Below are 12,970 nucleotides of genomic sequence, written 5' to 3'. Positions count from 1 at the left end.
AAAGTATTTCTCCAACCTTTATTTTTGTGAGGAGAGAAAATAAGCTGAGATACTCCTTTATTTGATCGAAGGCCTCTTGATACCCATGGTTTATTGAAAGTTCTTCGGATGTTTTAGGACCTTGAAGAATGGGAGGTAGTGCTCCACCGATTTGGAGACAAATCTCGCAAGTGCAATGATCCAACCAGTTAGGCATTAAACTTTTTTGACTGGCCTTGGACGTTGCATTTCTTCCACTGCTCGAATCTTCTCCAAATTTTCCTCGATGCCTCATTGCATTACCATGAATCCCAAGAACGTTTTCGAGTTGACCGCAAAGGCACACTTCAGTGGATTGAGCTTCATCTAGTACTTCATAAGGATTGTAAAAGTTCCCTCTAAGTCGGCTATGTGATGCCCGTTGCTTAGCTTTTTTACGAGCATATCATCTACATAGACCTCCATATTTCAACCGATCTGCTCCTTAAAGATCTTGTTGACAAGGTGCTGGTAAGTTGCCCCTGCATTTTTTTAGCCAAAGGGCATTACCTTGTAGCAGTAGAGGCCTTTATTGACGAGAAAAGTTATTTTCTCCTCATACTCGAGCACCATTTGAATCTGGTTGTATTCGAAGAATGCATCCATGAAGCTTAGAAGTGGAAAGTTGTCCTTTACGCAGGCCTTATTTAGGTTGGTACGGTCGATACAGACTCACCACTTGCCATTAGCCTTTTTAACAAGTACAACATTAACCAGCCAGTCAGGGTGGTGTACCCTGCGGACAAAGCTAGTCTTCAAGAGTTTGTCACTTCTAGGTCAATAATTTGTTGTCTTTCCATGGCGAAGTTTCTTTTCTTTTACCATACAATTCGGTGAGCCAAGTCCATGTCGAGCTCGTGAACCATCACCTTGAGGCTTATACTCGGTATATCATTGGCCGACCAGGCAAAAACGTCAATATTGGCATAGAGAAAGCTAATCACTTTAGCTCGGTTCTTTTCATCTAGGCTTAGTTTTCTTCATCCAAGCTCAAGTCGATCTACACAGCTCAATCAAGTTCATCTTCCCTTCGGGGCACCTACACCAATTCTTCGGCCGGTTCTTCTCATTGCTCCTTGAGTTTGTCCCTTATGTCCAACCCTTCTATTGGTAGAGTTTCTACCGGCCTCTTTTCTTTGAGGGTAGCCATGTAGCATTGGCGAGCTATCGTCTGGTCATCTCAGATTTTTTTGACTCTGCTTCTTATGAAAAATCAGACGAGCAGATGGTAAGTAGACACTGTAGCTCAGAAGGCATTGAGACTAGGTTGGCCTAAGATTGTGTTGTAAGCCGAGGGGACCCGAACCACCAAGAAGTCCAGCCTCTATGTATATCGCCAAGGTTCTTATCCTACAGTGATCGATAGATTGATCAGGCCTTTCACGTGGATAGAATCTCTCGAGAAGCTGACTAGGGGTGCGTTAACTTTCCGGAGTTGTTCAGCAGGTAGCTTTATTCATTAGACAGCATTGTAGAACAATATGTTGGTCGAACTTTCATTATCAACAAGTATTCTCTTTACATTATATTTTGCAATTGTAACAGAAATGACTACATCATCATCATGACGAGATTGTACTCCTCCTAGGTCGGCATTAGAGAAGAAAATGACATCTCATGTACATTGTCTCTTCGGGGCATTTTTGATCTCTTGAGGGGCCTAGTCGCCCAAGGTGCCCATGGCCTCGGCAAGTCCACCAGCAATAGTGTTGATGAACCCCGCTGTCGAACGATTATCGATTGGCTCTAGGGGAGGTGGATTAGAGGCAGAGGCAGGCCCTCCTCGGTCATGCCAAGGATGCACGTACTGGTCCAGCTGCCCATGTCGAATGAGCACCTCGATCTCATATTTGAGCTGGATGCACTCCTTGGTGCCGTAGCTGTGGTTCTGGTGGAAGCGGCAATATTTCTTCTTGTCTCTCTTGGTTGTCGGGGCCTCCATCCAATATGGAGGGCACATGTAGCCTCGACCTTCAATCGCAATGGGATCCAAGTCCTCGGGGCAGTGAGGGGAGTATACCTTTCAAACTTCTAAGGAGGGCTCTCAGGGCGTCGTGAGCTCTTTTCATGCCAAGGTGAAGTACTCCTTGATGCCCCTCACTCTTCGAAACCTCTTTTGCCTCCTCGGGGAGGTATCCGGCTAGCAAACTCACAATGGGAAGCCATGGCATCCTCCGTGTTGCCATACATTTTTCGCTCATGCTAACATTTCGGTGAAGTCGATTGGGAACCACTTCTCAAGGAAGAAGAGGAAGTGTGATGGTAGTAAGCCGCACTTCTTTACCGACATCGCAATCAACTGATCTAGGTCACAAACCCCCAATGGCACTGCATTGAAGCGGCTAACACTGTCTCTAAGAGACTCCTCCTTCTGCTTGACATCGAGTAGTGCATCTAACCTACGACACCGTCTTTGGCTGGAAATGAAGTGTGCCACGAATAGACGATCGAGCTGTTCGAAGAAGTAGACGGATTTGGGCCCAAGCCCTGAAAACCAAAACTAAGCTCCCTTGTGAAGGGTTGCGGGGAAGGCCTTGCAAAGCACGACGTCTATGCAGCATCATAAGAGCTTCATAGCTATCTAGATGATCCAGCGGATCCGAGGTGCCATCATAAGACTTTACTTGGGGCATCTTGAACCGAGGTGGTATCGGTTCCTTTATGATCTGCCGGATGAAGGAGAGTTCCAAGGAGAAGTTGAGGTTATTATTTACCCTCGGAGCCAATCCCCTAAGAACTTGAATATGTCGGGCCATCTTCTTGATTTTTCTATCGAGGGCGGCATCCCGTTGAGGTGAGGGCTCCGCATTGCGAGAAAGCGAGAAGCTCTGGTGAAGTTTTTATCAAAATAGGGGCTTGAAAGACGTCATTTTTCATCCAAATCAGGACTTCTTCATCGGGTGTGTCGAATCTGGCAACATCGTTACGAGTCTTGTCCTTAAGAGTGGTGGCTGATCAGGAGCATGCGGCACGTTGGTTACTGAAAGTGTTGGCTGCGTTAAATAGATTCTAGCCGGGTTGGTTCCGGCCATGCTGTTGCTGGCTGCAATCCCTGAACTATCGTGGTCAAAGCCTATACCTATTGAAGGAGTAGGTTGAACTGCTCATTGCTCACAGACATGGCAGGTTGTTCCGGCGGAGCTTGTTCTAGGCTCTGCAATGACCCTCATGAGGCCAGAGTGTGGCGTTGCGAGGCATGAGATGGACCGCGGGCTCCTTGCAACCTCATGTCGGCGATTTCTCCCTTCACTGGATAATAGTGTAGCTGGGAGAAGTCCTCCTAGCGCCAAGCTATTGACGCAAAATTTTGGACTGAGGATGGAGTGCAACTGGGCTGACCTTGAGGTCGACAGAAACCAAGCTACATGAGGCGTCCAAGGTGTGGGGGAGTGGATCTGGTTCTAGGATGGTCTACAAGAAGTCCAATTGCTAGAGGATTTTCAGTAGAAAACTCTTTGATGCCTAAATTAGGATAGAGAGGCAACAATATAGAATGTAGAAATTTTGGTAGATTGGAGTTCTCTCTAAATAAATATGGCATACCTAAGGTCCTTCGGACTGCCCCTTTATATATGGCAGTTTATTTTGTCGTTACCTGAGTTGATGCGACATACATTAATGGTCAGCCTTACATTTTAAGCATGCGTATCATTCTGTATGGATGGCGTGCGACGCTGATCGCGCATCGACTGTAGTGCTGCCTAATCTACTGGCAGCAAGGGCTATCAATTCTTGTCGACACATGCTGGCGCTCCTCAGCTGACCTGCTCCTTGGCTGATTGGCTCCTCGATTGGGGCCGAAATTGTTCGCCTCGGTTTATATCGAGATCATTAAGGTCGATTCAGTTCAAGGTCGAGGTGTCCAATATTTTCTTCATCACTTATATTACAAATCTTTATATTGATTAATTAACAAACATAATTAATTAAAAAATAGAATGAAATCTTGCTATTAATATCCTCTTAACATCAACAACAACAATAAAAATTCATACCAAAAATTTAAAAAATTCTAATTCATTAAACAACAAAATTTCACACCAAAATTTTTTCCCATAATAGGATTACAACGTTAGTGAAACCATGGATTCAAAACTATAGAATCTGAATTGAATGTCAATAGTAGCTAAGATGTCTTGGAACTGACCACAACCAATATGGCAAGACGATCAATGAGAGCTTACCATGAAGCCTCCGACTAACTAGTCAAAGCCGGTTATATAGCCGACCTTGGAGGCGCGCGGAGAATCCGTCAAATTTCAAACTCACCCCTAGCTGGCGACAACTCGACCACGATCACGAACGATTTTCACAACTGCATGATGAACGAGCAAAATCTATGGAGCGAGATATGCGAGCGAAACGCCCGCGCAATCTTCAGGACATGCAATCAGTTACCAAAATAGCTGATCTGTATGCTCGAATTCCTCAGCAACAGGTGCTGACTCTCGCCTATATAAACCACTTTCGAGGGCTTGTCCAGAAAGTTCTCTTAAGCCTCTTTCATGCTCTCGTGCTACCACTCTACCATTCTCACAATACCTCCACTATTCTTCGAAAGACCGTCTGACTTAAGCATCAAAGGATCTCCATCGGATACTCTTAGGCAAAAGGACTTCTTTGTCTTTGTTATTTCGAGTTGGATTCGGCAGCGTAGTGAAGATCGGAGCACAATCTCCATGTCCAACATCATCCCGAGAGTCGCCAGTATCGAAGCCCTCATTGGTCGAGCACCGCAATCCCCGCATCACCACTTCAAAGATGCATCATGATCTTTGGCCGACCCTAGAGCCAAACATCTGAGAACTTCAATAGCTCAGCCAACTCAGCATCTTGATCGGATCGATTTCTAGCAGAAATAGTAGCCAAATTGGAATCTCCTTTCAATACATCTTATTAAATCTTTTTTATTAGTTTAATTTAGCTCTAATTTATTTTTCTTGTTTTAAGGAACTCTATATGTCTCTGCAACAAGCAGCCCATTTTGCCTCCAACAAGAAAGCCATGTACAACCCATAGAAAGAAGACGGTGGCTAGTTACAGCCTTGTTTGCCCCGGAATGGAGACGTATAGGCACCGCAAGCAAATAAAGTCATTAAGCTGACACCAAATAAGAACCAAAAATATAATAGCTGGGATAAATTTTAATAATTATGATGGTACAAACCAGAATGAGACTCCATCGCATGATGTCTGAACATTCAAATTTTACAGGCCACCATGAATTCTTCGCCGACCTTAAAAAATTAAAAATGGATTTACTTGGCTTAGCCCTATGTGAAGTTCCCTATCAAAGCTCAAACTCGGATGGAGCGGCAGATATACGTTCAAAATTTTAAGCAATTACCATGATTACTAGTAACTAGAAAAGGAACAACTGCTGTAAAGGGAACGGCAATTGTAAAGGAATTTTCCTGCAAGGTGAACGGAAAGATAGTGTGCCTTTCAAAAGAAGAAGAGTGGTGGGGCCAGCAGATCTTCGGCATTTTTGTTATTGACGCTGAATATAGAGCTGCGTTGGAGAAGTTTTCGGCCATGCTCTAGATACGGTCTGTATTCACCTCAAAGAGGACTCGGCTATAATGATCGAGTGGATTCGAGGTCGGCAGGGCGAGACGGGCGGACAGTTGTTGTTTCATGAAATCTGGAGACTAGCAAAAGATTGTAGCTCCTTCCGAACTACTCATATTTATCGGGAGATGAACAATATGGCCGATTGAGTGGCCGAAGGGTGGACTTAAAGTAAAAGACCTCGGTCAGTTTAATCAATCCCTTCACAAGCGGATCAATTGAGACAGCTATGGGTTCTTCTCAGTTTTCATTAATTAAGGAAGATTTGCTGCTACAAATAGAATAGAGAAGGAAAGCTTGATGTTCTCTGCCACCATGCTCTATCTTCCATTATGGCGATCTAGTGGAAACCATATTCAATCGGTGCTCTGTAATGAATCTGCTATGAATTCTGACACTCCAAAGTCTAGGACCATTGTTTTGGAATCCATAGGGAGTTGCCGTCCTAGATTGAAAAAGAGATCGGTTGGTACTATCAATCGGCTGGCCTTTTGATACTTCTGTGAAAATTGAGCTCCAAGGCTACACAACAGCTGTTTTCTCTCCTCAATTGTAATATTTTTTTTATCTATCTTAATAAAAGCCAGATGTCTCCTTTTTCGGCCTCCCTTTATATCAAAAAAAAAAAGAAGAAGAAAGAGAGAAAACCTTATAATTTATTGATGATAAATGTCTGGCGTTCAAAGACGCACATCAACAAAGAGGTAAAGCAAAGTTTTCAAACTCTAATCAAACCTACCGGTTGGACGAGAATTGGACAGGCCTTGGTTGAATTAGCCAGTCCGAGCTGAGTTATCCAATTTGTTATGTAAGGTAAAGTTTTGTCTCGCTAATAATGCACCATCTCTCACCTCCATCCTCTTTCTTCCTCGCTTTTCTTCAATGGCTTCAGCAAGGATAGAGAACTCCAATTTCAAAGACATTCCAACTGGCTTCAATGACCACCGACGATATCAATGAGGCCTCCCGCCTCCTCGACAGCAAGATCTAGATCCTCAAGGTCAAACCCTCACCTCCACGACAATGAGATCTAAATTCTTAAGGTAAAATCCTAATCAAGATCCCATCCTTTTCCCAAATCAATCTAGGGTTTCCTCCGCCCATCTCTTTTCCTTCCCATTCCTTGTCACACTCATTCTATGATGGATTAGAAATTTTTATCTTAATTCTTCTAAGATCTCCATCAAGATTAGTTGCAGAGGACCCCTTAAGAAAAAAATGAGGCAATTTTTTTCAATTTCTTTGAAATCTTTTCTAATTTTATAATTTTTGCAATCTATATATTTATTTTATATATATATATATATATATATGATATCAATATATTGTTATGATGATATCGTTGATCCAACCAGTCCGACCGGTGAACCAGCCGAGGCACCCGAGTTACCTTCCGATCCAGCACCTAGATATTAAATTGCCTCAACCAGCAAAACAAACTTAACAGCGCAAGAACCATATCAATGAGATATTCAGTGGTGGGCTTAGCTGGAGCCTGCACAAGTGAAAAATTATTTCAGAGATAGCTGCCTAACAATTTCATCAACACAATTGCAAAAAAAGATAGCAATCAAATGCAGCAGATTTCATTAACCCTATCGACAATCAGAACCACTTGAAGTCAGAAACGAAAATCGATGCATCTATCACGTTCAAACAAATCCCTAATTAATGTTAATATAAAAGAACACAAGTAAAACAAATCAAAGTCAAGAAGGTCATAGGCTCATAGCTTGCAAGATTCTGGCACAAGCCCAGTTACGGACCTCAGAAGTTAAATTGCTGAAGGCGTACAGTTTTTGGACCTATGTTCGATGGAGCCACATTTCTAAGAATGTGCTCAATCTCAAATTACACTCCACATGCAAAAACCACCAATCAAACTAGAGCAGAAGGCGTAAAATGTCAAGGAAAACCTCTCCCGAGATTCATTACAGCCAGAGACAAATCAGAAATCTCATATACACTCCGATCCTAAAGCTTCAAACGCGGATAATACTAGATAAAAGAAGCACATATCAAAATTTGAACCTATCTACTCTATGTCTCCCTTCTGGTCGATCTCCTAGAGCGTGGGGCTGAAGCATCCTCCTTTTCGTCCTCCCCTTCTTTCTCAGCACTGCTTCCAGGCGCATCAGCCTCAGCGGCTGCATCGCTCTCAGTCTCGGTGGTGGGTTTAGGGGGAGCCTGCACGAGTGAAAAATTATTTCAAAGAACAAACCAAGTCATGTCTCAGAGAGAGTTGAAGACGGTGAAGATGGATCGCAAAGACGAAGAGAACTTACGGCAGATTTTTTTCCACCAAAGAGGATCCTGAAAATTACGGTAGCGATAACCACCACAACGGATACCAGGATTCCAATGGTCAGGTTAGGTTGTTGCTCTCCCTTCTCAATGATACCCTGCAAGAAGAAAAGGTTGAAATGAGTTCGAAGAAATGATTCAGAAGACATTCTTGGAAGCCAAAGACCAGGTATTTATATTTCTGAATTTACTCTAGGATATAATAGCATAGGGAACTCAGGCATGGTTCCAATTCGATACCAAGAGAAAAATAAACTTTATACTTACGATAATCTTGATCTTGTATGCCTGCAGGAAAGGAATGTCTGCTATCTTGTAAAGAACATCAAATACCTTCTTCTGAGACACACCAAGAGATCAAGTTAGAGATAAACTGGTTTGAGGCCTTTGGTGATTTATGGGCAGAAAAGACCAATTAACAGCCTAACATACAATAACTGAATAGAACAGACGTGAAACATCACCTGGAAACCTGAAAGCCCGTCTGCAAGAGGGGCAGCTGCCTCTTCAGCCTTCTGTTTCTCTTTCTCAACTTCATACTTGGGCTTCCATGTCTTCTCCCTGTATGACTCGGCAACTTTTTCGTCAGTGGCTATGAGAATATTGTCAAACAAAACGCCATCCTGCATTGTCCAAATCTCAATACCGATAGCAGCAATCGGCTCAAAGTCAGGCTTGTCAAGCTCAAAATAGTCAGGATTAGGTATCTGCTGTGGCTTCCAGATACCCTTGTAGTCTGGGTTGTCTATTAAAGGAGCGTGCCACTTTCCCTTGTAAGCTGGATTCTTCTTCATTGGCCTCTTCCACTCCCCGCAGCCAGGTGCTGCTTCACACTTTGGGTTGTCAATCTTAGGTGTCTCCCATTCTCCATCCTCCTCGTCATCCCAATCTTCTGGTTTGGCGGCTTCAGGATCATCAATTTCCTCGGGTTCATCATCCAGCCAACCTTCAGGTTTAACAGCATCCTCATCTTCAATTTCCGGTGGAGCATCCTCATCCCAATCATCAGGCTTCACAGCATCTGGGTCTGGAATCTTGGGCCTCTCATCCCAGTCCTCAGGCTTCTTATCATCCGGATCAGGAATAGTCTCGGGAGGGATAAGTGCTGGCTCAAAATCATCTGCAGACAAGAAGTTTGCCTTTTTCTTTTCCTCACCATCAATCAAAATCCTCAACTCATTATCAGGTTTCAAAATAGCAGTATAGACATGAGAGAGTTTGTCCGATGGGACAGATGGAGGGTACTTGAGATGGTGCTCGACATACTTCCCAGTCTTGGGATTCTTATGCTTAAGGATGAAATGCACCTTATTTGTGGACCCACACTTGTCAGGTCCAAACATAATGGAATAGGGAGACTCGTTATCAAACTCCTTGGGAGCCCATCCAGCATCTTGAGGACGTAGGTACTTCAGATATGCACCTCCACATTCAAGCCCATTCTGAAGTCGAGTTTCATACTGTAGGACAATGGTTCCATCCTTAAGTGTGACTGGCTCATCAAGTTCTTTAACTATTGCATACTTCCTTGCCTTCTCACTCACAAGAAGCCCGTAGTCTTCATGTCCCTCACTCTTGGAATGTTTCCATACACCTGAAACCAGAAAACACCGGTCATTGTTAACTTAGAGGAGCTGGAGTATCACTAGATTGCCTTAGATACATGACAGTTGGGCAGAAAAAAAAGAGGTTAGGAAGATATATGGAATAGTATTCAAAGATTGATGCCATTGCAATGAGTAAAAACTACATAAAGTAGATTATACAGGACCAAACAAGTGAAAGTACCTAAGCATCAAAAATTGATGCCATTAAAACTAACCTAACAATGATAGGCTCGACTTTATTAGCTACGAGAACATTTTTCTAATCGTGTATGCAATACTTTTTTTTTTAGTAGAAAAGAATCGCATGTGCGCTAATCACATGCTAATCCTCTTTCCACAACAGTAATATCCCCTGAATTTGATAGAATCCATCTACTACTATTTTTTCCAAACATACTACTAGAAAAGCATACATGGATGCAATTTTTCTACTACATACAATACAAAAGCCCAAGCATTGGTTATTGTAGAAAGATGTGCTAATCCTTTTTCCACAGAAGTAATATCCCCTGAATTTGTTAGAATGCATCTACTACTATTTTTTCCAAACATACTACTAGAAAAGCATACCTGCATGCAATTTTTCTACTATATACAATAGTCAGAGGATTGGTTATTGTAGAAAGAAGCTGTGAGGCTCATGTTGACTCCCATTATAATAAGCCTATCATGCCACAAAGCCTATGCGGGTTATGGCCTTCTTCAGTAAATACACATCCCCACCCCCTCTGTGTCCCTCAAAAATAAAAAAAAATAAAAAATGAGAGAGAGAGATTGACCAAGGGTTGGTAGATCTTTATCATCCATGATAATTTCATTACATGGAAACAAAAAAGAAATCAAAAACTCCGTTGGTTACTCAGGTCTCAGCCATTTATTAAATACTCCTCTTTTTTTTTTTTTGCTAAAGACTAAATACTCCTTTAATCGTGTGCATCCAATGCTAGGTACTAGTGAACAAATATGCAACAGCAAGTTACAACATATGTTGGTGCCTGAATTATTACTTAAAATTTAAACCATAAAAACAGTTTAAAAAGATCTAATTAAATCAATAATTTGGTTGCTTGTAGCCTATCTCCCTCGTCTTCTATGATGATAAGCATAACAGCATTTGTTTATTATTCTCCATACATTCACCATTTCATGTTGCTAGCTCATTACATATTAACTCAAATTTTGGCACTAGCACGTCATACAATGGGAAGATAAAAAGACAGGACAAAAATAAAAAAGGGATATGAAGTTTAAAATACACACACAAGAATCCATAGCACTCACTATACCCTCAACTGCATAACTGAGAAAGATCAGACAACTTTCAGTCTGCAGGCATCAATAGTATCCTGTCTGAAAACCCTAAAGAGAGAAAAGGGTGCCAGCCAACCAAAAACTCAATTTCTTTTGGGGCCGGGGGTAAGGGGGGTGCTAAACTTAGAAAAGTAAAACAGTAGAACGATGATATTATTAATATAAAAATAATCTGTTAGGCCCCATTTGTAAACCAAATAGTGAAAACATCTCCACCTAAAAAATATGAAGCGTGACTAGCGATGCACCAAAGAGCGCCCATGCTAATCCAGTCCTCCTAAGTAAGGGGGGAAAATCACTAACCAGAACACTGTTTGTTCTCATTCAGCACTACTGTAAATTCATATACAAAATTGTGAAGATCCTAAATAAGTTTCCTTACAAGAACAAGAGAAAAACACTACAATATTAGTTCCTGTGACCAATTAGCGCTATTTTCTTTTCAATTTCAACTCCCCACTTTTTTGCATATGAAAAAATGAGTTTGCAATGCATATGAAAAAAGGATTTTGCAAGAACAACTTAATAGCTAGTGCAGCAAGCAGCCTAGCTGTAAAACTGATAATTTAATAAAACAAAACAGTCATGAGTTGACCAGTCAATGAGGCAAAGAGAACTTCATTAACCAGAAATGTTTCATTCATATGGCAATATGAGATCTAGATAGGGCCCAATGCCTTTAACAGGTTAAATGACCCCAAGCACATATAATCAAGTACATATGATATTCTGGATGTCAGTATAACGCCTAGAATTCCTCTTTCTACAAATAATCAAGCACATCACATAGCATTCAGCCTGACCAATTACATCCAGACCTCATGCTGACATTGACAATGTCTAGATTCTTAAAAAAAGACATTTTGTATGGTACAAATTGCATGATACTGAACAAACTAAACAAGAACACCCCTTCTAAGTTCATAAAAACTACCTCAAGTACTGTTTACCATAGAAATTGTTGCTAGTACGGTGAACTCTCTAGTTCAAATAATCATTATTTCAGCAAAACAAACAAGAATTTCCTCGTTATACTCAGTGCACTACATTTTTTATCAGCAACAATTAATACCACTTACATCCAACCCATTGAATTAAATGCTATATAGTGCACTAACTACTGTAAGCACTCGTATCTAGAGCCAATAGAGTTCAATGGCTTTTATGGTTTTTATCGGTAATAAAAGTCCCAATATTACTCATGGTTCGCTAGCTGCCATGACTCTAGACAATCCTTATCTGAACCCACAGTTGATAAACACTACGTACCGCATGCCAATAACTGTTGGATCAATAGTCAAGAGATAATGACAGCAAACTACAAGGGCCTTCGAAAGATTCTCCTCAAATTGGCATTAATGCCCTTTATTCAGCGTAGCAATATGCTTGCCATACGAACAAATCAACAATTACTAAATTTTATTATGGTAGGATCAAAAAATTTATATTTAAACAAAAGGAACAAAAAGAGATCCTTAAACCCTAGATGCTGGAAGGTCCACTACTGCAGCTATCATAACCTGGAAAAGGAAATCTAATTTTACTTCAACCTGGCATAGACTCGTGAACTGACACTAGCAAATGTCAGCATATCAGGATACCGAGTCGATCAGACCGAAAAGATCAGATCTTTACACTTGAAAGAAGAAATTACTACTCGCATTTAGTTAAGCAACGAGATGGCTATCAGATCTGGAAGCTATACCTTGGTAATCCTCCTTATCGGACACGATCCACCGCCCCTCGAAGGTCTCATCGAACGATTCATAGAACAACTGGAGCAAAACCCATCGATTTTTGCAAATTAGAACCAAAATCTCTCAAAAAGAACAAAAGAACGCAAAAATGGAACCAAATCTCCACGGGAAAGGTAATTTACCGGATCGGAAGCCCAAATCTGGAGCACGAAGGACGCGATCAAGAGCAGGAGGAGCCGCCGCGCGATCTGCCTCCCTCCCATCGTAGCCCTGGAAGGAGACCAGGAGGAGAGACTAGGTGATCAGAGAGCTGATCGAATTGAAAGCCCAACCCTAATTCTCGATCTGGGGCGAGGGATCGGAAGGGGACAGAGGGAGATCCTAACGATCCAACGGCGGAGATGGGCCGATAGAAACCGCCCTTCGCCTCTGTTGCCTTGGAACCGCGCCCGGCATCGAAGC

General features: G+C 42.0%; 1 protein-coding gene across 1 annotated transcript; it reads right to left on the bottom strand.

Moving 5' to 3' along the window:
- Nucleotides 1-7,283: 7,283 nt before the first annotated feature.
- On the bottom strand, nt 7,284-12,970 carry LOC103720082 (calnexin homolog). The gene is made up of 6 exons (XM_008809617.4): nt 12,691-12,970; nt 12,517-12,586; nt 8,358-9,487; nt 8,161-8,232; nt 7,875-7,991; nt 7,284-7,776 (listed from the first exon to the last, which is right to left on the bottom strand). The coding sequence occupies exons 1-6, from the start codon at nt 12,769-12,771 to the stop codon at nt 7,630-7,632; spliced, it is 1,617 nt and encodes a 538-aa protein (XP_008807839.1). The 5' UTR covers nt 12,772-12,970; the 3' UTR covers nt 7,284-7,629.

This window comes from Phoenix dactylifera, unplaced genomic scaffold (assembly GCF_009389715.1).
Source record: "Phoenix dactylifera cultivar Barhee BC4 unplaced genomic scaffold, palm_55x_up_171113_PBpolish2nd_filt_p 000117F, whole genome shotgun sequence".
In the NCBI taxonomy this organism is placed as follows: Eukaryota; Viridiplantae; Streptophyta; class Magnoliopsida; order Arecales; family Arecaceae; genus Phoenix; species Phoenix dactylifera.
The sequence above is the reverse complement of the archived record's forward strand: the minus strand, read 5'-3'. Positions and strand labels throughout refer to the sequence as shown.

Bases quoted from the DNA above. Each gene is read 5' to 3' on its own strand.
- LOC103720082 (XM_008809617.4), bottom strand. From the start codon at position 12,771: ATGGGAGGGAGGCAGATCGCGCGGCGGCTCCTCCTGCTCTTGATCGCG. The intron at 7,992-8,160 runs GTAAGTATAAAG...TTCTTCTTGCAG, and splicing joins CATACAAGATCAAGATTATC to GGTATCATTGAGAAGGGAGA. The intron at 7,777-7,874 runs GTAAGTTCTCTT...TCACTCGTGCAG, and splicing joins TTGGTGGAAAAAAATCTGCC to GCTCCCCCTAAACCCACCAC.